We start from the raw sequence: 22,506 nt of genomic DNA, 5'->3' as shown, positions 1-22,506 counted from the left end.
GCCCAGTGGCTACACTGGAAGGACTCCCAGCTCCTGCCAGATGTAGGGTGGAGGTGTTCTCCTCCCCGGCCTCAGGCCAGTCCTGCAGACCCAGCCCCTGCCACTGGGAGACTGGGTGGGGTGGCCGCCGAGCCAGAACCACGGAGTGAGGTAGCATCCAAATGTATTTGCTTAGCAGGAGGGGTATAGTGGGTGGATAGTGATTTCTCTTCTGCAACGCGCAGACATGACTCGCTCGCGCAGACCAGAACTTCTGCCCCTGCAGAGCAGTTCAGACCAGCACAATACAGGCACGGGAAAGAGGATGCTCACGTCCAGCCATCAGCATGCTGATTCCCGTAAGTGGCGATTCATCTACATGACATCAGCCGTGTACGTGGCGTTCCCCTACACGGACACATCGCTGACCTAACTCTTTTTACATTAAATTGTCACTATCAGCTGCCAGTGGCCTCGCTAACCACGGAACCCCACACCAGTCTCTCTGCCTTCCTCCATACCTGAAGCCATGTAGCAGTTTACAGTTTCCTGGCACTCATTTGCCTCCCACTCCACATGTTATAAAAATGCAAACCCGGCAGCAGTTGCGTAACGGTTTATCAACTGCTTCTGTATCATCCAGCAGATAGCAGATTAATCTCACTGGTGAAAGCTGAGCAGAGTCCAGGTCTCGCAGATCAGGCAGGTGTTTTCAGGTAGACCACTCTCCAAGACAACCACCAAAGAGGTGCTAGACCCCAAGCAGGCATCAAGAGCACATCCACACGTGCCACGGGGGCTGCACACATCCGCATTGGGCTGCGCACATTGCGGCAGGGGGATTCTGCCTGGGGCTGGCATCTCCCTTAATGGTGTGAGTAAATCCCCAGAGACTGAGGAAGCCCTGAATCATTTACGATGGCAGTATCGCAGACCCCTTCAGAGCACCTGCCCACACTGCTGAGAGTGACAGAGGTGGACGCTGTGCTGGTAAACTGAGGCAATCTTTCCTGACGTACTGAGGGAGAACTGGCCTGGTCTCTGGTGCCCGGGAAGAACTGTCGGCTAGTGAATTCGTCTCATTTATTAGTTCTCTGCAGGTTGGGAAGCTCAGTACTTCGTGCTCACCAGTTATTTCTCTGGATTCCATGGAGTTATATATAATCTTTTGCACTTGAGGGAGCTCAGAGGTTCCGTCAGAGCAGGCCCCGTTTTGAAATTCCTGCACTTGGGCAGATTGCCCACCGGGCAGCAACATCTCTCCAGCGCCCACTGCGGAATGGCCCCAGTCTTTCCAGTGGGCAAAACTGCACGCCACTCTGTCCACGCCGCACCACGCAGGGCCGAGATGAAGCTGATTCTCCTTTTACATGCAAGATGTAAAATGCAGACACTATAAAACAAATTAAATCCTACAAAGCTCTTATATTCTCATACCCAGAAATGGAGTTTCGCAGTGCTGAGGTAGCCTGCAAACACCTCCATCAACCTAAAGCTTCTCCTCGTTTGCTGTAGCTCCTGCTCATTTACTCCACCCAAGCAAATCTCTTTCACGGCTGCCCAAAATATCTGATTCTCGCGCCGACCCACCCACACCCACCCACAGTGCGCTGGTGGTAGAGAAAGAAGTGACGCGACGCTGCTGGCCTTCGACAATCAGTACACAGCACAGGCTGCAGGAGAGCGGGGTAGGGCAGGGTGTCCTGCTTTGGACGGTCAGGTACCAAACTGAAGACAGCGAATGGCTTCTTCGTGTTAAGGACGCGCAGCTCAACACAACCAGTGCTCCAGCACTTCACTGTTGTCACCAGCTGGGGACTGGAGAAAATGTTTTCCAATGAGACAGATGCACTGATAGGACCTGAAAGCCAGGTTCACCGAGCTGCTCTGTGAAGCTCGAGACATACAGACATTAACCGAGTAATCTTCATGGTCATCTTAATTTTGTCGCAAGATAAAGCTTGATAAATTATCCTTTGTAAAATACTTTGAGATCTTGGGTGGAGTGCACTTTGGAGTGGCAGAAAGCGTTCCTTTCATCTCCTTTATTAATCATGTAAAATGCACAAGAGAGATTGATGGCATTCACACGCCTCTTTATCTCCATAGACCTGTCTTCTCCCCCCTCACATACATTTACCCTGTAAACTTTACCTTGACAGAGGCTCTGTCCTCTCCTAAGGAATCTCAGCGCTCCTAGATGTACGCAGCATTTCTCCCATTATGGTGAACAATGGACTAATTCTCTTTCAAAGGGGATTTCTTTGCTAAAAACTGAGCTCCTAACACAGCGGGGGGGTGTGGGGTGGTGTGTGGGGGTGTTTGTTTGACAGAATAAAATTGAAACCTTCACCCATCTCCAGTGAGACCATGACAGAGGCTGAGCCAGCCTGGCCAGACGTGAGCTACACAACAGGTTACCTCAGCTGCTGGAGGACAATATGTAAATAGCTCTATGGTGACGGGCGCTGAGCCAGCTGCAGTTGGGCTGCGGATTTGAAAATTAGGCGCCAAGTGGTTGTTTTGAAAAAAACACACTGGGTTTGTTTTCATTAGCGTTTGAGATCAGTGCCAGGTTTTATATAATAACATGACTAACATGACGGGGGTGTGAGCGCGGTGTGCTGCCCTCCCACTGCTCCGCTGGAGCAGCAACGATCCAAGGGATTCTCAGAGCAGAGCTGGGATTGCTCCTGGCTGATAAAGGCAGCTTTGTGAACTCAGAGGAACTGCATTTCAGAGCCAGTCCCCACCCTCCTCCACTCCACTCCAAAATGCCAAATGGCTAAAAGATTAGGGGCTTGCTCGTGTTCTGGGGGAACCTGAACTCCACGGAGCGCTGAGAACCTGGGGCTACCCTGGCAGGCTTGCAGAGGAGTCTTTTATCTCTGGAGCCCTGAAAGTATAACTAGAATGAAATTCAGCTCTGTATGTTAAAGTCAAAACTTGTAATGTTAGAGATTATTGGCCCAATATTTCATTAAAGGTGATTTAATAATCCCTTCCTTGATCTTAGATAAAGTTTGCTATTTACCTATATAAACAGCAGCTAGTTATGCACACAGACGTCCACGGCTCCATCTCCACAGACTCCAGGGCTGCTGGCAGCCTGACTAGAAGGAAATGGTGATATTGTTCCTACCTGGCCACCTCGTGTATTTGCAGTGGTGTTTTCACAGCATTTTATTGCCAAGAAATCTGTCTTCCTATTACTTTGGAAGAATTCCTGAGCTATGGGGAGCCAGCGAGGGGAAGACCCAGTAGCTAATGCTACACTGCAGGCTGTGGTGTATCACACACAACCACGCTTCCTTTGCCTGATAAAGGCTGTGAATGAGTTGTACTGTAGAAATCCTCTCCATCGCTCGTGTCACAGACGTGGCTCTTTCTAGCGTGTGGTATTATAAGCAAATCACCGTGTGGAAAAGTGACAAAGTGGAATTGTGGAAAGTCGAGGAGCCCTCAGCGCTGACCTCCCCAGCTTCTTCCTTTGCCACTTTTCTGTTGAGATGGGGGGAAATATGAGAGGGTTTTAAAACGAAATTCTCATTTCTTTCTGGTCGCATGAGACCAGACTCTACACCGTACAAGACTCCAAAGGGCCACCCAGGCTCTCCGGGCAATGAAAGTCACTTGTCTCCCTGCCACAAAGGAGTGAACAATCCCAAGCACAGACCTGACTTCTCCCCAGGCTTGGTTAACGCTTCCCCCAGTGTGATACAGGTTGAACTCTGCTCAGTAAGGAGGTAAACGCTGTAGCAGAAGAGTATTATCATTCAAGGCTCTTGCCTGGAATTAGAAATAAATACGCCCTCTACACATTACAGTGTGGTGTCTTGTCTTGAAAAATTTCCTTGTTCTGCATAGTCTTCTGTTTGTTTGCTTTAGTCCCAGAACTGTGCGCTGTGTTCCTCTTTCCTCTTTTTTTACATGCCTCTTAGCAAACTTTCTCATAGCAGATGAGGAAGATCTCATCCATGACACATGGCATACTACTAATTTTCTCTACTTGCTTTGGTGCTTTCTGTCCTGACACTGCTGGAAGCAATCTTATTCAATGAAAGCTGAAATTCTGGAGCAGAAATCTGTGCTGAGGTTTGAGTGCTTCTTCCAGACTTGCAGTCATTGCTAGCAATTTTTTAAGCCCTGATGGTGAGCTGGATTAAATTTGGACCAATAGGAAAATGTTCTGTGCTATAATCCTTGCCCCTTCCTGAAATTAATGAAGATATCTGAGACAATCGATTAAACATCGACAGGCGGTTCAGAGTGCAATAAGGAACACAAGGCAGAGGGGAAGTTAGGCAACTACAGAAAAGACAGAAATAATCCTGCTATTAAAGACATACAGATAATAAAGTGTAGAATGAGAAAGGGGAGTGCATGGCAGCAGCTACTGAGAAACTAAAGCAGCTGAGGTTAAGAAATAGCAGTGGAAATCCTGCGTCCCCAGATTCGTGAAAATGTCGGAGTCATTATGAAATCCCAGACAGCATCAGAAAACTCGTTACACCCAACTGTACAGGAAACCGGTCAACAACTGAGAAGATGCTCTGCATCAAAGGATACGTGAGGTTTTCCTTTGTCTTTATTACGTACTGTAAGTAATCTCTTCATTTATCTGAGGGGAGAAGCACTCCAGTGCCAGGCAGAGCCTATCACTGCTGTCTGCGTTCTCTGGCATCCCAAAAATTTATTCTTATCCTGCCCAGACAGTAAGATGTATTGCCAAGTACCTTTGAGCCAGAGCTTCGCTACTGAGCCCAGGGCACTTCCAAGTTCCTGACTTTCTATCAGGGTGAAACCTGTACATGCACCAGCCTTCTCCTGTGCTCTGCTTTCTACAAAGAGTAAACCTGGGGAGAGGGTGAGGCAGGAGCCTGGGCGTGCTCCGAACAGGTTCCCAACCTGCAAAGCCCAGGGAACACAGCCCCGGGCATTGCCGTGGCCCAACGCCACCCCAGTCAGGTAAGGCTGATACATCCCTAGATTTTCCCTTTGTTAAACACCAAATGATTGTGTCCTGGGCTAAAAAAATCAATTCTACCTTCTGAAAGCAGAGGGGGAGTTCATTATAAAATTGGTTTGGGTAGCACTGAACTGTCAAGGTCCTTAATGAAAAACTAATTGCTAAATATTGAGACAAATGACAACACTGATCCTGGTTCTATACTAACCATGTCATCAGAGTGATCCAAGAGGACCAGTATTTGAACAGATGCTAACTGCACGACTAAAGCACGCTTTGTATTTACTCCCTGTAAAACACAGTCGTCTAGCAGGGTCTCAGCTTTTGCACTTCCCCTCCTCCCTTGATGCTTTCCTCTTCCTATCCCACCCCCCAAATGTTCCCTTCTTTTTAACAGACATAAGAAAAGTGAACACACACGTTCAGTTAACAAGGAGGGGAGATTGGTGCCAAGGGTGAAGGTGTGCAAGTGTTCTGGTTGCTGCTAAAGAAAGGGACCTTCTAAAAATGTAGAAAATATTAGGGATCATTATTGAGGCAGATTTCAGGAAGTATATTTAGAAAAAAAGATTTTACTGCAACATAGTTGATATCAGCACTATGAAAATAACTGGTAGCATTAGAAGGAAAACACCCCCCAAACCTTTGAAACATTCAGTTTCTAAGCCATTACCTAAAAAATCTGACAGACAAAATAACGGGGGAGTTTGGGCTAAACTTCATGAACAAAGGGGACTTACATCTGGATTACATTATCAATCAAAATTAGGCAAAAGGCTTAAAACAATTTCCAAAATATGACAGATGCGCAGAGTATCACATGAAATCACAAGAGAAGAAATGAGCTAACCCAAAAATGCTTTCAGCATTCCTCAAATATTTTTTTTTTCTGGCTTAACATAACCAGAGTTTGTAACTGGTCTTCCACGAATTTGCTGGTGTTGGAAGCTGCACGTTGAGAGAGAAAAAGTTCATTCTAAGTGCACGGCTCGATGCTCACACGCATTTTGGTTTTTGGTTGGGGTTGTTTTTTGGGGTTTTTTTTGCTTTGCTCGGGGGAAGGCAGCGATGTTTGCAATGACACAGATTGCACGCAGGCAGCTCCGACAAGAGGCACAGGGCTGGGGGCTGGAGCCGTTCCAGGAGCAGTTGCTTTACAGTTTGCAGACAGGCGCCAAAATTCAAAAAACGCCCCGTGGTTCAAACGCCGGGAGGCGGATGGAAACGACGCGGCAGGAGCCGCCCCCGCGGTGCTGGGCCCCGCTTGGCGCGGAGCCCGCCCGGGCAGAGCCGACCTCCCCGCGGAGCGAAGGGCCACGGCTCTCTGGGATTTGTAGTCTCTTCCTTCTGCTTCCTTTTCCAGGTAAATACAAGTCGAACCCAACTCGAATTCAGTCGCAAAGCTGAGTTTCACACCGAGTTGTACATCACGCTGTCGGAGGTGACTGATAAAGATCTGATAGCAGCCACCTTCAAATAGGGAGGTTGTGTAAATGCCTACAGAAAGGGCACGGGTAGTGATCTATAGGCTTATTTTTGTTTTAGCTACAAACTCCCTCCAAGTAACCCGCTGATACCCACGGCTTCGCGGGCTCGGCGTGGGGCTCCCTGCCCTCGGCTCTCTGTAGGAGCGGTCAGCGCTGTCCCAGCGGAGAGGATGCCCGGCGGCATGGGTGGGCACTCTGTTGGCTACAGAAGAAGCCAGGACAATGCTTTTTGTATAGGATGCGTATTTTTAAACAAATGCATTCAGGTGGAAATCTAATATTTACATGGATCAGCTGCTAAAGATATGCAGTGATTGCAAGAGGGACTTACAGCTATTTGCCGACAAGGATACCGAGCAGCCAGAATTCCTGCATTTATCCTGAGGTTTTCCAGTTTGAGGTGTACTTGATATTAGACTCCCAGATCCTCTGACATGAGGATCGTCTAGCCTCTATTTTGAAGATAAACCCATGCGCATCTATTTGTTCAGCCTGGCTCCCTAAGCTTCTTTTCATGTACCGTGTGCAGTATTTTCCCGCTCCCTTTCCTGTTTCTCTAGATCTGTCCTCCCTCTCCTGCACAGCACTTCTTTGCATTTTGCTCACGCTGCTTTTTGTCTTTGCTGTCCATGTATATGACGACGGACTTCGAATGTGTTTTTTCCACTTCTCAGGCAGAAAAATCTCCCTTTTCTCAGCCGTCCCTGGTAGCCGAAAGGCACGATGGCTTTTCGTCCTCCAAACTTTTGGGATGTAAGGATTTAGCTCATGGGAATGGTAATCCGCTTTATACCAGTTAATGTGCAAGAACTGACAGAAGTTGGGCCATATTTAGTCAAAATATGTTTTGGGAAAAACAATATTCCAAATTTTTGGGAAAACTTCCCAGTGGATTTTAGTTTGTACAAAATTTGGCTGCCTTCCCTGGGACTGTAGAAGGATTTCAGGATAGCTTCCTTCTTGAACAACCTGATGGGAGACTGGGAGGCATTGCAACCTCTCAGCGAAGCTTCAGAAGAAATTTCTAAAGCCTATAAAACAGCACCCCTAAAATTTCACCCTTGGAAATAGCTGATCGATGGCTTTTTTTCTGAGACTCTCCACCCCCAATTTAAGCAAACAGCAGTTCCCTATAAAACTTCAGTGGTGGGTGCTTCGGGCGGGTTTGGCGAGCGCGGGGCTGTACAGACAGGCGGCTGCAGGAGCTCTTCGTGGGGTGACCCGCACCCACCAACACCTGAGCGGCTGCTCCGGCTGTAAGGAGGACGGGGAGCAGCTGCTGGCAGCTGGGCGTGTGACGAACAGTCCTGCTGGGCAGCTCTGGCCCCTCAGGGTTTTATTACAAAAACAAACACAAAAAAATTCCTATGCCTTCAAGATTGGCCCCTCGCTTCCTGCGCTGTACTCACACTCACGACGGCCTAATTGTGTATTGTAAGACGCGGCCAGGTTTTGGATGAAAGGCAGACTCGGGCCCGCCGGCCGGTTGGCAGCCCACAAAATGGAGGGCGGCCGGGACTGCACCTCCCAGCGCGCCCTGCGGCGCGGCCATCTTGGTGCCGAGACTTCATTTCCCAGGCGGCGCGGCGGTGAGGGAGGCGATGTCCGCCATCTTACCGCTCCCTCCTCCCCCGGTGCGGCTGGATTGAATGAGCCCGCTGCCCGCCTGCCCGCGAATTGAGCGCCATGTCAGGCACCCCGAGCCGCGGCACCCTCGGCGGGACCCCGCTGTCGCCGACTCGTATCTCCCGGCTGCAGGAGAAGGAGGAGCTGCGGCAGCTCAATGACCGCCTGGCCGTTTACATCGACCGTGTGCGGGCGCTGGAGCTGGAGAATGACCGGCTGCTGCTGAAGATCTCCGAGAAGGAGGAGGTCACAACCCGGGAGGTATGGCCCGGGGCGGCCTGCTGGCCCTCTCCCGGCTCTCCGGGGCGGGAGGGCGAGCAGCGGCGGCCCGTTGGAAGTGTTTCCCCGCTCCGTCCCGGGGACGGCGTCCGCGGCCCAGGGGCTCGGCCGATCTGTTCCCGCGCGGCGCCTCCGCCTGCCCGCCGGCCCGGCGCGGGGCGCACTGTGGCAGCTCCGCGCCGTTCCAGGCTCGGCGGCGCCATGCGCGGCCCGCCGCGCCGTTCCCGCCTGGCTCTGGCCTCGGGTCGCCCTAGGGCGGTGGGTTCTGGCTGTGCCCGGCTGTGGGGCTCGGGGCCGAGGGTGAGAGCTGTGGGGGCCTGGCGGAGCTGAGGGCGCGGCGGGGGGGGTGGTATGGAGATCCAGCGCCTGGCCGTGCGGCCCCTCGGGGGCCGTGAGGCGCTCTCTGGCCGCGATGTTGGGCAGAGAGGCTGCTGGTGACACCTTAAAGGCGGCTCAGGCCGGGATCGTCACCGAGTGACAGTGTGACACCTGGGACTTCCCCGGTGCCCGTGGCGGGAGCGGGCTGGCGCTGCTCTGGCGGCTGAAGTTGCGTTTCGGCCAGGTCGGGCTCGCAGCACGGAGCACCGCTCTCGGCGCCCTCCGAGCCTGCGTGTAGGGCTCATCCGCTGCGGGCGGGCTCTTTGCTGTAGTTTGTAGTCCTTGCCCCGTGCAGGCTGAGCCTTCTCGGTGTACTGGGGCCCTTGCTGAGCACATGCGTCCTGTGAATTGTAGCAACCTGAGTGTTACTTTTTCTTTACGGTCCCTATCCTGATGGCTGATGCGATGAGATGAAAAATGTGAAAGGCGTTAGGCTAACTTTGCCTCTCACCAGAGGAAATCTTTCTTAGTTCCCGCAAATGCCAGGAATCAAATCCTTGTAGTGTGGACTACTCTTTGCTGGTAGTCCCCATCGTGGAAGGGGATCTGGTCCGCTTCCTGTGATCTTGGAGGCAAAACTGGCAGACGCTTTTTCTTAAGCCACGTTTTGCTCTTCCCTCTTCTGTCATATCTGCTTTCCCCCAGGACTCTCCTTCCCATGTGAGGAAGGATGTAGTCAGTGACACAGCAGGGGACAGTCCCACCCATCCTGTACCAGCCCAACCCTCTTCATCAGTTGGAGGCAATCTGCGAGGTAACCTGTCCCATCTCCGAGATGAAGTTAAGTTTCTGTGGAAAGCCTGTAGATAACAGCCTGTAACTTGTGATGCAATGGATTGCTATGCCACTGTGTAGGCTGGTTTTTTGTTGGTGGGTTTTTTCCTCCCCTTTAAGGGTCTGGTTTGATGATGCTAGGGGTGGTGGGAGGAGGGTTTAAATTCGTTTAGTTTAAGCAGACCAAATATGATAGTGTCTTGTTTTGGGAGTGGTTGGCCTACCTGCAATCAGTGTACACCTGGGATTCAAGTACCTTAAAGTGGTACTCTTTGTACCACTTAATGATATAACTTCTATGTTTTCAAGATAACTAGCTATTTCTAAACATAAAATATGGCTACATCACTTGTCCCATGTGAAATACTATAAACCGAATAACCGTGTGTGGTTCAGGGAGCTTCTATGTTGTAGATTGCTGGAGGCAAGGAGGAGTCTGTATTTTAAATGTAGAAGGCAGAAGGTAGTTCTATTAACAGCACACCTGTAAAGAGTAAGAACAGGGCAAGCAGAAAACATAGTTATAATCTCATTAGATTTTTAACATGAACATAAACTGACTCCTGATAGCAGTTCTGTGTGTTATCAGTTCTGGAAGAATACTCTGCTGTAGTAATCAGAAAAGAAACTTGAGGATTTTGATGTAAAATTTTGCTTACTTTCCCCTCGAGCTTTTCTTTTTCGCATTTCTTCCAGACTTCCAAAAAAAAAAAATGCTAACTCTTAGACATATTCTAACAAACTTTGTCAGTATTCCTCAAGCTCTTTGACATGTCAGAGACAATGTAAGATACTTTAGCTGGTCTTTGGACAGCATTTGTTAAATGCTTCCCCCATTGCTTTAGGACAGGTTATTTATTCTTTACTTATGTTCCAAAAAGGACACTTTGTAGTCTTACTGTTTTGATGCAGGATAATGGACAGCAGTTTGGGACTGTGGGAGCAGTAAAAATTCAGATGGCTGTCAGATTTTTGGTTTACTGGAATGGGAGAGTCCTTTCACTTTCAGGACCAATCTAGTAAACTGGGTTTTCTGCTGAGAATTCAGTTGTCGTCTTATGCTGTTAGAAGTTGTGTTCATAAAATGATGCTTAGCATGAAATAAGACATTAATTAAAAATAAACCTTCCGAACCCCACAAAAACCCAAACAAACCCCAAAGCAACTCTAACTTCTGTGTAGAAGCACAGAAGTGTAGTCCAGTGATACTGGTATATGGTTCTAGCTATATTATTATATCTTTATATTAGCTTTACGTACTTAAAATAGACTATTTTCTTTTCCCAGGGTGTTGAAGATGAAAATTCCCCTCAACTGTGTGTAAATGTGACTGATTTTTTTTTTTAGCTGTCTGAATATTCTAGTATTTTTGGCTTATCTCTGGTGGTGGCAGGGAACATCATCTGCCACTGTGGTAAATGGAATGATGCATGTTGTGAGATGCCCAGCAGGAGTGCCTGCTCACCAGTGGGCTCTACATTAACACCTGAGACTTATGCCCTGAGAGCAGGTGATGGGCCCATAATCGAAGGCAGATGGGGGCTTGAGGATTGCTATGACAAGCAGTAGACAAGAGCATGGTATCATGAGATGTTTGTCCGTTGCTTGTCACTCCAGTATCCCACAGTGACCATAGCTGAGAAATGGGTTGGGGTGAGGCCATTACTGACATCCTCTCCCACACCCTTGTGTGCATGGGAACAAAGGGTTGGCATTTCTGATCTTGTTCTCAAAGCTCTGGTTTAAGGGAATATCTTCTAGATGAGAGAAGTTCCACTGATGCTGTTCAGCAAGGACCATAGTCACTGTTGTGCCAGAGACTCTTTAATCATCAGCTGATCAGGATGTTCTCTTTCCTTGTTTTAATCACCAGTCTGCAGAAGATAGTAGAAGGCAGCCACTTTCTTCTCCTCTGTTGGGCAATCTGCTTGGTTTTACAGACCACAGCTGTATCATGGCCTTGGAACAAAATAACTCCTGTTGCTCTTTTTGAGGAACACAGGGCTGCCACCTCTTAACAGTAGAGTAGCTTTGCAGAAGTTGAGATTCATCTCCAGTCCTCTACTAATTATAGCCCTTTTTCCTGCTTTTTCTAACCCTGTCCAATGCTGTTCTACTTATTCTTATATGCAGCAGTACTCTAGAGAAATAAAAATGTATACAGTAAGCCCTCAGACAAATACTAAAAAATATTTTGCCTGTGTAGCTGGGGGAACCTATAATTGTCCTCATTCTTTCTCTGTTTCTTTTGCTCTCCTTGTGTAGGTTAGCCTATGACAGAAGAGAAATTTAGCTCTTCCCCTTGTTTTTCCACCTCCCTAGTTAGTTATATGACTGATGCTATTCTCACTGTGTTGGGGGTCTATGTTATAGTAACCTAATTTGTGAGGCTAGGAGGGGGAATACTGGAAGGGCTAAGAGGAAGAGTCCTAGAGCTCTCCTCGATTCCCTTTCTGCTAACTCTCTGCCCTCCCCTCCAGTGCTTATGATTGCAGCCTTCCAGAAAAGGTGTTTTGATGGGCATGGCAGGGATTACCACGCCTTTCTGAGGACATCCCACTGTTCTCACCCACCGAAAGAAGATCCCCAGGAGCCTCAGCCACTGGCAGCAATTGCCGTTGTAACAAAAGCAGTATCTACAGGAGGTTCCCTCCTCATCTATGTCTTCCCAGCTCTGTGGGTGTGATTGCAGGTGGCTGCAATCTTGTATGTCACAGCCATCAGAACTCTCACTGTAGTCTCGCCTGGTCTCCACTTATCTGCCAGTGCTGTAGCTACTGTGCCCTTCCTGTGCATCATGTATAGTAACCAGACACACTATCATGACCAGGATATGTAGGTCTGTTGTTGCCTAGTTGCCACCTGCAAAACACGTGTTCAGATGCTCCTGTGGATGGTGGGCCACTCAAGTTGTAGCCTCCAAGACATGGGGTTAAATATGACTTCTGGCACTATAGACATCATCTGGGAGGTAGTGGTGCTCATGTGCAACACACATTGTTCTTGAGAACTTGACTGATGTTCTTGGCGAGTCTGAGCCATAGCTGACTGGCAGTCCTTTGTCAACCCATAACTGGGTGAATAAGAACATACTGAGCTGCACCTGCTGGGAATACGCTTATGTTTTGCACATTAATGAGATTAATGTTTCTTCACCAAATTTGTCTGGACTCACTTGTGGTTGGATGGGGCATGCTTCATTGCCTTCTTGGCATGTTCCCTGTGTCTTCACTGAGTGACATCTTGCAGCTTTTAGCAAGTGATTGCTGTGGGAGAGTGTGTGTTCGTGTGTCTATTCTTGAACCGCTGCACAGTGAGCTTTGAGTGCTCCCAGTGCAGGTTGGCAGGTTAAAGGGCATCCAGCAGTCCTGCCTTTAGGCTGTGCTATGGAAACATCTCTATTTTCTTGTTCTCCGCATGCTTTATTTCCTTGTCTTCTGTGTTGTCCAGTTACAAACTTGCAGGCTCTTTTGCAAGCAGAAGAGGGGGGAAAAAAAGTGAAAGCACATTCATAGTGCAATTTGTAGGGTGTCCAACTCTGTGCAGGAAGAGTTAGGCTTGGGTGCACGTTGACGTGTAGTGGATCAGGCTGCAGCCTGTCTTCTGGTTCCTGCTGAACTCCATTTTGAGGCTTTAGCTTTATTTCTTCCATTGCCTTCAGATGGTGGGGGGACAGGGGCTACATTTTCAGAGTGCAGGGACTCATTTGGTGTCCTAACCTGTCATCTGGGGAGGTTTGCTGCTTCCTAGGGGCTTGCATTCTGGATGTTGTAGAGAGGCTCACTTGGCTGTATGATTATTATCCCTGCTGCTCTTCCATGTAGGCACCAGTGATACTGTCAGGGGTGACCTGAAAAGTATCAAATGTGATGACTATGTGGTTCTGGATGATTGTTAATGGTATGGGGGCCCAGGTGGTGTGGAGAGGGGGAAGGGTTTGAGGATGGCTAAGCAGACCTGCAGGGTGACACTGGATTGCACAAATGCTGTTGGCAACAGGATTTTGGTTTCTATTACCATGGAACGGTCTCTCAGGGTTGATGACTGCTTCAAAGAGACAGGATCCACCTGACTAAGTAGGGCAAATGTATCTTTGCCAACAGGGCTGGTCAACCTGCTAAGGAGAATTCTAAACTGGGAGTGATGGGGGAGGGAGAGATTCTACTCTCAGGTTAGATCAGGTGAGGAAGTGGTGGATGGAGTAAGCAAGCGAAAGGCCCAGGGTTATGTGAACAGAAGAGAAAGCAACAGAAAAAGGATGAAATGGAAACATCTCAAACATAAGCATGTAAAGATGGAAGTGCCTACAGGACAGCCTTGTGGGGAAAGCTCTCCTGCCCTTCCTGGGGAATCACACCTGGGTGCCTCTCCGAAATGCCTGTAACACTGTACAGCATGGGGAACGAGAAGTCTGTGGGCAGTTACAGAACTATGAGCTCCTTGGGATCAGAGATAGCTCACATGACTGGAGCACTATGACGGATAGATACAGGCTTTTCAGGAAGGTGAGGAACGGGAGTTGCCCTTTATATGAGAGAGCAATGGAAATGCCTGGAGCTCTACCTCAGGACAGGTTATAAGCTAGCTGAGAGCTTGTTGGTCAGGATTAGTGGGCAGACCAAAGATGGGTGACGTTGTGTTATGTGTCTGCTACTGACCTGATCAAGAAGACTACTCAAGTGAGGCCTCCTTCAGTCAACTGGAAGAACTCTCACATGCACCCATGCTCTGCTGGACCTAAAATTTAAAAAATAAGGAAGAACTAGCAAAAAGCAGGACCACAATCCTGGATATTAGGAAAGTAGACTTTAGCCTCTTCAGGGCTCTGCTTGGAAGAATCCCATGGGTTACAGCCCTGGAGAGAAAAGGGGTCCATGAGGCCTGGGTTGATATTCAAGGATAATGTCCTCCAAGCTCGAGAGTGGTTCATCCCAACAATCAGGAAATGGAGCAAAGCTGGCAGGAGATCTGTATGGATGAGGAAGGAGATCCTGACTAAACTCTGATGTAAGGAAGGCTGATGTACTCAGTGTCTTCTTGTGGTCAGACCAGCCTTCAGGAATCCCAGTCTCCTGAGGCCAGAGGGAAAGTCTGGCACAAGGATGATTTACTCTTGGTAGAAGAGGATCAGGATAGGGAACATCTAAACACACTGGATGTAAGTCCATGGGACCTGGTGGGTTGCACCCATGAGTGCTGAGGGAGCTGGCTGACATCGTTGCGAGGCCACTCTCGGTTATCTTTGAAAGATTGTGATGATTAGGAGAGGTTCCTGAAGACTGGAAGAAAGCTAATGTCATGTCCATCATCAGAAGGGGCAAGAAGGAAGATCCAGGGAACTACAGGCCAATCAACCTCACCTCAATTCCTGGAAGATGATGTCTCTTTGTCTTTTTTTTCTTCTCTATGCCTACTTGGACTCTGCATGGCCTTTGTAGGAGCTTTTGGTGAGGGATGTTGCTCAAGCCTTTTGGGAGTCCAGGCAGACTGGCTTAGCTCAGTCTCCCCTTTCTGAATGCTTGTTGACTTTTCAAGCTCCTGGTCATGTGCTTGTCCACTGCTTCCCTTTAAAAAAGCCATGGTGTATGACTTTTTTTATTTTCCTCCATTCTGTTCCGCTTATACACGTACCCACTACTTTTTTTTTTTGTTTAGGGGATCTGTTGTGAGTACCTGCTCCCTGGTTGACTGAGCAAGTACAGTAGGCTGTGAAACTTATTTTGCACAAGTTATATTGATTCTTCCTCAGTATGACTCTTCCTCGTGTAACCTATAATTCTGTTCTTCAGGTTAATGTGTACTGTACTGCCGTGGACTTCAGAGTTTAGTGATAGGCAGTTTCTATTTTAGAAAGTTGTATGGCATGAGCCATTTTCTAATTCTCTAGTACAAAGTGAACTCTAAATGACAGATTAAATAACACACTGATTGATTTATTTTGAAAAGTGGGCTTTGGGAAGCTGTTAATACTTTCTAAATGTGATGGTTTGTTACTGCTTGTTTTGTTGATCTGTTCTATGATACTTTCAACTGATGCTTAAGTGCAGAGATCTCGTAAAGATTCCTCTAGTGCAAATAAGTAAAAACACCCCAAAAGGTATGTTTTCACTGTATTTTTTTAGGTGATTCTTCTGCATAAACTGATCAACTTGGGGCCATAGACTCTCATGTAAGCTTTTCATGAACAGAGAAGGAGTAATTACTTTCTACACCATTCATGAGCTGTTTTTCAAACTTCATTTTTTGGCTTGTCATGTTGTATTGTGATTAACAGAAGTCATGATCAATTTTATTTTTCTCATCTATATGTGACTTCAGATTTTTGAAAAATGCTTTATTATATCTCATATCCTCCTTGTTTGGATCATCTTAAAATGTTTTGTATATTCACAGTTGCCAGATTCATTTGTTTGATTTCCTTCTCTTGTTGCTGTGGATACTGGTGGCTGTTCCTGTTGACTTTTTTTTCCCCAGAAGGGGCATGTGAGGCTTAACCTGGGATAAACCTAGCCTTGGTTTAACACCACCTGTTTAAGAATGTCTGAAAGTTACTAGAGACCAAACTGAGTAGCACATGTAAAGTGATTAAGGGAGTGGGCAGAAGAGTGTCTATAGAGTCAAAACAAAGCAAAATCATAGGTGCACACTAAACAGAGGCACTTCTGGGACCATAGTTCTCTCTCAGCAGACTATGTTGAGTTCCTTCCACTAGAACAGAGTTCAGTGCTGGGGTAGAAGGGTGCTTTCAATGAATAACCCTCTTGGGCTAGAAGCGTTGTCAAGTGTGTAATATCGGGCTAGTTCAGCTGAGCTGGCATTACTTACTTTCCCTTAAGCCTACTCCTGCATCTGGTTCTCTCATCTCTGCTTGATCAGTGCTGAAAATAAACAAGACATTTTTTATTGTCTAGAAGGACCATCTTGAACTGTCCTTCAGTTCAGTTTGATCATCTAAAACTTTTATCAGTGTTACCATGTATCTATATTCTCTTTGCATCTTGTGGTTGGCGTTCTGGCAAGGGTTGTTTTTTGTGTGGTGGTACTTGTTGTTCCCCCCCCCCCCCCAGTGATTGAAGGTGTTACTGCTCCCAGCCGTCTGCTGCCTCCCTGTGCTGGAAGCTGCAATGTGTCCTTATGTCTCAGTTATTTCTGTCTCCTCCATGCTTTAGCTTAAAATTCTAGTGAAAGTTGCTTTTTGACTAACACTTTGGACTGTGAATTAGACCTGTGTGTTTCCTTCTTATGCTTGTTACTGGAATAAGAGCAGAGAAGAGGTTAACATGCTGCAGGAGAAAAATACATACTAGGTTACCGCAAGTGGTTGTGCTGTGAATGAATCAGTCCTTTCTAAATAAGCAGCCCGGTGTCTGGTTCTCTTTTTACCAACAGGTTTTGTAAATGGCTTTCATCGTGCAGTTTTTAGCTCCATCTAGCTATGTTCCCTTTACACAGGAATTACATTAAGTGATTATTCTCTGTTTGGAATATTGTTGTTTGGGTGGTGTTAGGCTCTGTATTGTCTGTAATGCCTCAAAAGCATAAGTTATTTACTGCCTTGTAAGTATCGCACCAGCAACACCTTTTTGTGACAGTATTAACAAAAACCTGGGGAAAAAGGCTTTCTTCCTTTGTATCTTGACATGCAATTCCAGCTTATGCCCTGGAGTACTGTGAAGGGATTTGTCCTTGTGTCCTGCACTGTGATTTAGTGTGTGTCTCTGAACCTACAGCAGTACAGCTCCAAGTTATTGGTAGATGTCCCAGGGCAAGGGCTTTTTTTTTGCACATTTAAGAGTTGAAGGGCAGATGGTCTAAAGAAGAGCCAGGATTAGAGGAGGAGTGCTGTAAATGCTGTACTTGATGGTGCAGAATCCATGCTTGGCCTTTGGGCAATTGTATTTTATATGGGGAAACAAAAAACAAACATCCAAAGTTTAAGTTGAATAAAGCTTAAAAGAATTAATTCTTTAAAAAAAAGAAGTAAGATTGCATGGATAGACAACCAAGTCCTTCCTGGTATGTGGTATGCTTGTACACTAAGGCTTCTCAGCCCTCATATTATCATATTTTAGTTAATTTCAGAAGTTTTATGAGAATATAGTCTATCAGGAACTTAATTATATCCTGACTGCTTTTAATCAGTCTTCTGAAGACCAGATGGTTGAGTCTGTCATTGGTTCAACTCTGATGTTGATGATGATAGGCACCCCTAGGAATAGCATAGTTTGCTTTCTTGTTTCTACATTTTATGCTTTGTTATGAAATTTCTTTTCCCAAAGTTGGTACATTCTGCTTTTGGCTCTTCTCATTCCCTGATTGCTCTGTTTCTGAATTTACATTAGTAATAGGATACCAGAACAACTTTCATAAAAGCAGTAGCAGCAATTTTAGCTATCTGATATACCTTTCAAATAATCTTCTATGGTATGTTTTGTTATGTCCCACTGGGAATAAAAATTAAATCTTGTCTTTGGGACTAGATCACATATAATTGTAGGTGTATATTAATTGAAAATGTTCAATATAGAATGCTCTTAAACAGAAATCATATCGTATGCCCTTTTTCAAAGAAAGCTATGTGAAGCCTAGTGCTGTGTTTCAGTTCTTTGATAGATAGTCTTCGAGATGTTCTCATACCTGAATACTTTTTTTACCCTTAGGTGAGTGGAATCAAGAGTCTCTATGAGTCTGAACTTGCTGATGCTCGAAGAGTTCTGGATGAAACCGCCAAAGAGAGGGCTAGATTACAGATTGAAATAGGAAAACTGAGGGCGGAACTGGAGGAGTTCAATAAAAGGTAAGGAAAGTCCTGTATTTATTTATTTATTGTAATTACAATGGACAATATTTGCAGTGTGGGGAATGATACTATTGATGCTTCTTAAAATGCCTTAGTGGGTGTCTTTTGGAAGCATTGCAGATCAGTGAGAAGACACAGGCTTGTCAGAAGGAAATTCCTTAGCTTGTTGCTACAGCTCGTCAGAGCAGATAATCCGACTAGTATTTGCACAAATGTATTTGTAGATATAAGATTGGTATACTCTGATTTTAGCAATTCAGATATCTAAAGGCTGTAATAATCGGTTGTACTGCTTCTGTCCTACTGTACCTCTTGTTATGTGAGCATGCATATGTGCAATGGCTTGATAAACTGGATTGAGAAACTGATCTAGATTAAAATTGACTCATCAAAGAGAAATGGCCTAATAAACTGGTTACTGAAGCCAAATGTAATCCATTATTTCTATTCCTCCTAGGGAGTTTTCGTAATGAAATACTGTTTAGGAGTTGAAACTTCATTTCAAAATGAATATATGTGGTGGCAAAATTATTTTTTTGCTTGTGATTGAGTTTTGGTACCTATTTTAGTAGATAAGATTTGGAAGTTATAGATTTTTTTCCTGAGCATGTTAGTGTGTACCTCACCTGTATATGAACATTGTTGGCCATAAAATTGCTTTTAATGCAGGAATGCCAATACAGGCCTGCTGTAAGTCTTCCATCTCCCTTCATTTGCGTCTAAGTGGTTATAAAAGGAATGAAGTGTTTTGTTCCCTTGTGTTTTTTTTCTGACTAGCTAATTGATTTATAATGAAGTATTTTTGTTTTCTCTGTAAAGTTTGCTATATCACTGGATCTTCATTTTCTGTGCTGGGCCTTCTTGTTAAAGTCCGCCATTGGAGATATTTTGTGGACTTTGCCCCTAAAAATAACTGTCCAAATATGAAATAGCTATAGTGTAAGCATCTCCATTTGACTAAGTCACTGTAAAGGCTATTGAACTTGGTGCACAGTTCATACCAGAAGATATGCCTGCATGTGGTCAGACGACCTGTGCGCTAAAATTTACGGACTCAGTTAGCTAGGCCTTTGTTAAACATAAAAAGACCCTATGGTAACTAGGTCAGACGTAAACCCCTGAAGTTAGGTGAGAGGACTACCACCCAGTCCTGCTGTGATGTTCTGTTGGCACTGATTTCCCTTTTAGAAGCCTTAGGCCAGCAGTCTTGGCATTTATTTCAGACGATACATTTTGCAAGGCAGTTGGCATTACACGGCCATCAAAGTTGTCTCGTCTCTGTGACAGCAAATACTCCTCTTGCTTAGCTTTAAAGCAAGCTCCAAAAGAGCAGCAGCGGCAACTGGGAATTTGGTTCATCTCTCCTGTTCTGCAAGATGCTTATTTCTATATTTTGATTAAGATATCCTTGTCAGAAGTATCTTCACTTGGCAGCTAATGAGAATCGGTGACAATTGATTCTGGTTCTTTAGCCTTTTGATAGTGCTAAGAGATTTTACTAATAACTTGTAGAATGTTGTGCACTTAAAATGATGAGATGGTGTTTTCCCTTGGGTCATCTCCCTTGCCCTTTCTTTCGACGATTGAGTTGCCCCTTACCAGTCACTTCAGTGACTGATTAACTCTGCCAGACTAATTTCAAACTTCTCTCTTTTTTGTTTTCTGAGATAGACTAAATATGAGGAAAATATACCTGGTTTTCTATTTTTCTCTCTGTTCTTACAGTTCATAGGAGTAGAACTGAATTCTTCCTTGGCTTGAAAGTTCCTTCTATCAGATTGCTTCCAGTCCCTCTGGATGCCTGTAACGTACTTGGAGTGTTCTCAGGGTGCCTGCCTTGGGTCACATGGAAGGTTATACTTGTGACATGGCCAGATTTTAAATGTGATTCTTGCAAATGTGCCTTTTAAGAGCCTGTTGGCACAGTGTCCACTTGACACCTAGCTCATGACTGCAGTCTTCCTTGCCCGTGCTGATGGTCAGATGGTGCTTCTCACAGGCTGAGCTTGCTTTGGTGCTTTGAGAACTGTGTATAGTGGAAGAGTAGGTTCATGTATGATTTTTATGTTTACTACGATTACCTTGTAATTCCAGTACTGCAAGGCGGGGGGAGTCTCACAAGAATGGAGTAGATGGGGAGAATCCCCTCCCTTGGCCTGCTTGTCACGCTGCTTTTGATGCAGCCCAGGATACGTTTGGCTTTCTGGGCTGTGAGTGCACATTGCCAGCTCGTGTCCAGCTCTTCATCCACCAGTACTCTGAAGTCCTCTGCAGGGCTGCTGTCAATCCTTTCATCCCCCCAGCCTGTATTGATACTGGGAGTTGCCCTGAACCCATGTGCAGGACCTTGCACTTGGCCGTGTTGAACCTCATGAGGTTCATTCACATGGGCCCACATCTCTAATTTGTCCAGGTCCCTCTGAATGGCATCCTGTCCCTTGGGAGTGTCAATCACACCACTCAGCTTGGCGTCATCTGCAAGCTCACTGAGGATGCATTCAATCCCACTGTCTGTGTCACTGATGAAGATATTAAACAGTACTTGCCCCAATAGGGACCCTTGAGGGATACCACTCATCACTGATCTCCATGTGGACATTGGGCCATTGACCTCTACAGTCTGGATGCGATCACCCAACCAATTTCTCATCCACTGAATAGTACATCCATCAAATCCATCTATCTCCAATTTAGAGAGAAGGATGTTGTGGGGGACCGTGTCAAAGGCCTTACAGAAGTCCAGACAGATGACATCCATAGCTCTTCCCTTGTCCACTGATGTAGTCGTTCCATCATAGAAGGCCACTACGTTGGTCAGGCAAGACTTGCCCTTGGTGAAGCTATGCTGGCTGTCTCAAATCACCTCCCTGTCCTCCATGTGTCTTAGCATAGCTTCTAGGAGGATCTGTTGCATGATTTTTGCAGGCACAGAGGTGAGGCTGACAGGTTGGTAGTTCCCAGGGTCCTTCTTTGTACCCTTTTTAAAAATGAGTGTAATGTTTTTCTAGGCACTGGGGACTTCACCTGACTGCCATGACTTTTCAAATACAGAGAGTGGCTTGGCAACTACATCAGCCAGTTCCCTCAGCCCTATGGGATGCATCTTGTCAGGTCCCATAGACTTACGTATGTTCAGGTTCTTAAGGTGGTCATGAACCTGATCTTTTCTTACAGTGGGAGGGGCTTCACCTTGTGTTGATGACCAACAGGTCCGGTATTGCATCCCCTCTGGTAGGGCTGTCTATTACCTGGCTTAAGAAGTTATCCTCCATGCATTCCAGGAGTCTTCTGCATTGCCTACAGCTTGCTGTGCTACTTTTCCAGCAGATGTCGAGGTGGTTGAAGTCACCCAGCAGGATGAGAGCCTGTGAGCGCAATGCCTGCTATAGCTGAAGTAAGAAGTCTTCGTCAACAGGTTCCCCCTGATCTGGTGGTCTGTAGTAAATGCCAACCACAAAGTTCCCTGTGCCTCAGCCTCTAATTCTTACCCATAAGCTTTCAACCTGCTTGTGGCTATTTTTCAGAGCGTGCTCTTCACAATCTAACCATTTCTTGATGTGGAGGGCAACCCCTCCACCCCTCCTTCCTTGCCTGTCCCTTCTGAACAGTCTGCAGCCATCAATAGCTGCACTCCAGTCATGGGATTCATCCCACCAAGTTTCAGTAATGGCAACTAGGTCATAGCTTTCTAGCAGCATGGTGGCTTCCAACTCCTCCTGTTTGCCCATGCTGTGTGCATTGGTGTAGAGGCACTTCAGCTGGGCTGTCAGCTGTATCACCTTTTTAAGGTGTGTTCTTCTAATTAGTTTGAGGTATTTCACTGGTGTTTCCCTGTTGGCTCCTATTACCTCAGGAGCCCCTGCCTCATCTCTGTAAGACTTCCAGTGTGCTCCAGCGTAGCCAGCATGTTTCAGAACAACAGGCTGAGGGCCTTTGCTGGCACCCCGTCCCTCTGACCTTAGTGTGTCATCCCACAGCTTGTGTAAAGCTCTGTTTGTCCAGTAGCTAGTGGGACTCATTAACAACAGAGCTTTACACTAGGCTTGAGAGGGGGCAGATTATATCAGGCTTGCCTTTGACAAGCTGTGGGATGACACACTAAGGTCAGAGGGACGGGGTGCCAGCAAAGGCCCTCAGCCTGTTGTTCTGAAACATGCTGGCTACGCTGGAGCACACTGGAAGTCTTACAGAGATGAGGCAGGGGCAGGCCAGTC

The 22,506-nt window shown here is 46.5% G+C and overlaps 1 protein-coding gene across 1 annotated transcript in view; it reads left to right on the top strand.

Annotated features, from left to right (window-relative positions):
- The first annotated feature begins 8,015 nt into the window (after window positions 1-8,015).
- Window positions 8,016-22,506, top strand: part of LMNB2 (lamin B2) — a 33,969-nt gene continuing 19,478 nt past the window's right edge. The window contains exons 1-2 of the mRNA XM_054805192.1: window positions 8,016-8,322; window positions 18,153-18,289. Of these exons, the coding sequence (XP_054661167.1) occupies window positions 8,122-8,322; window positions 18,153-18,289 (338 nt within the window). The 5' untranslated portion in view covers window positions 8,016-8,121. The remainder of the gene's footprint in view (window positions 8,323-18,152; window positions 18,290-22,506) is intronic.

This window comes from Grus americana, chromosome 28, assembly GCF_028858705.1.
Source record: "Grus americana isolate bGruAme1 chromosome 28, bGruAme1.mat, whole genome shotgun sequence".
In the NCBI taxonomy this organism is placed as follows: Eukaryota; Metazoa; Chordata; class Aves; order Gruiformes; family Gruidae; genus Grus; species Grus americana.
This window is presented reverse-complemented; position numbering and strand designations above follow the sequence as displayed.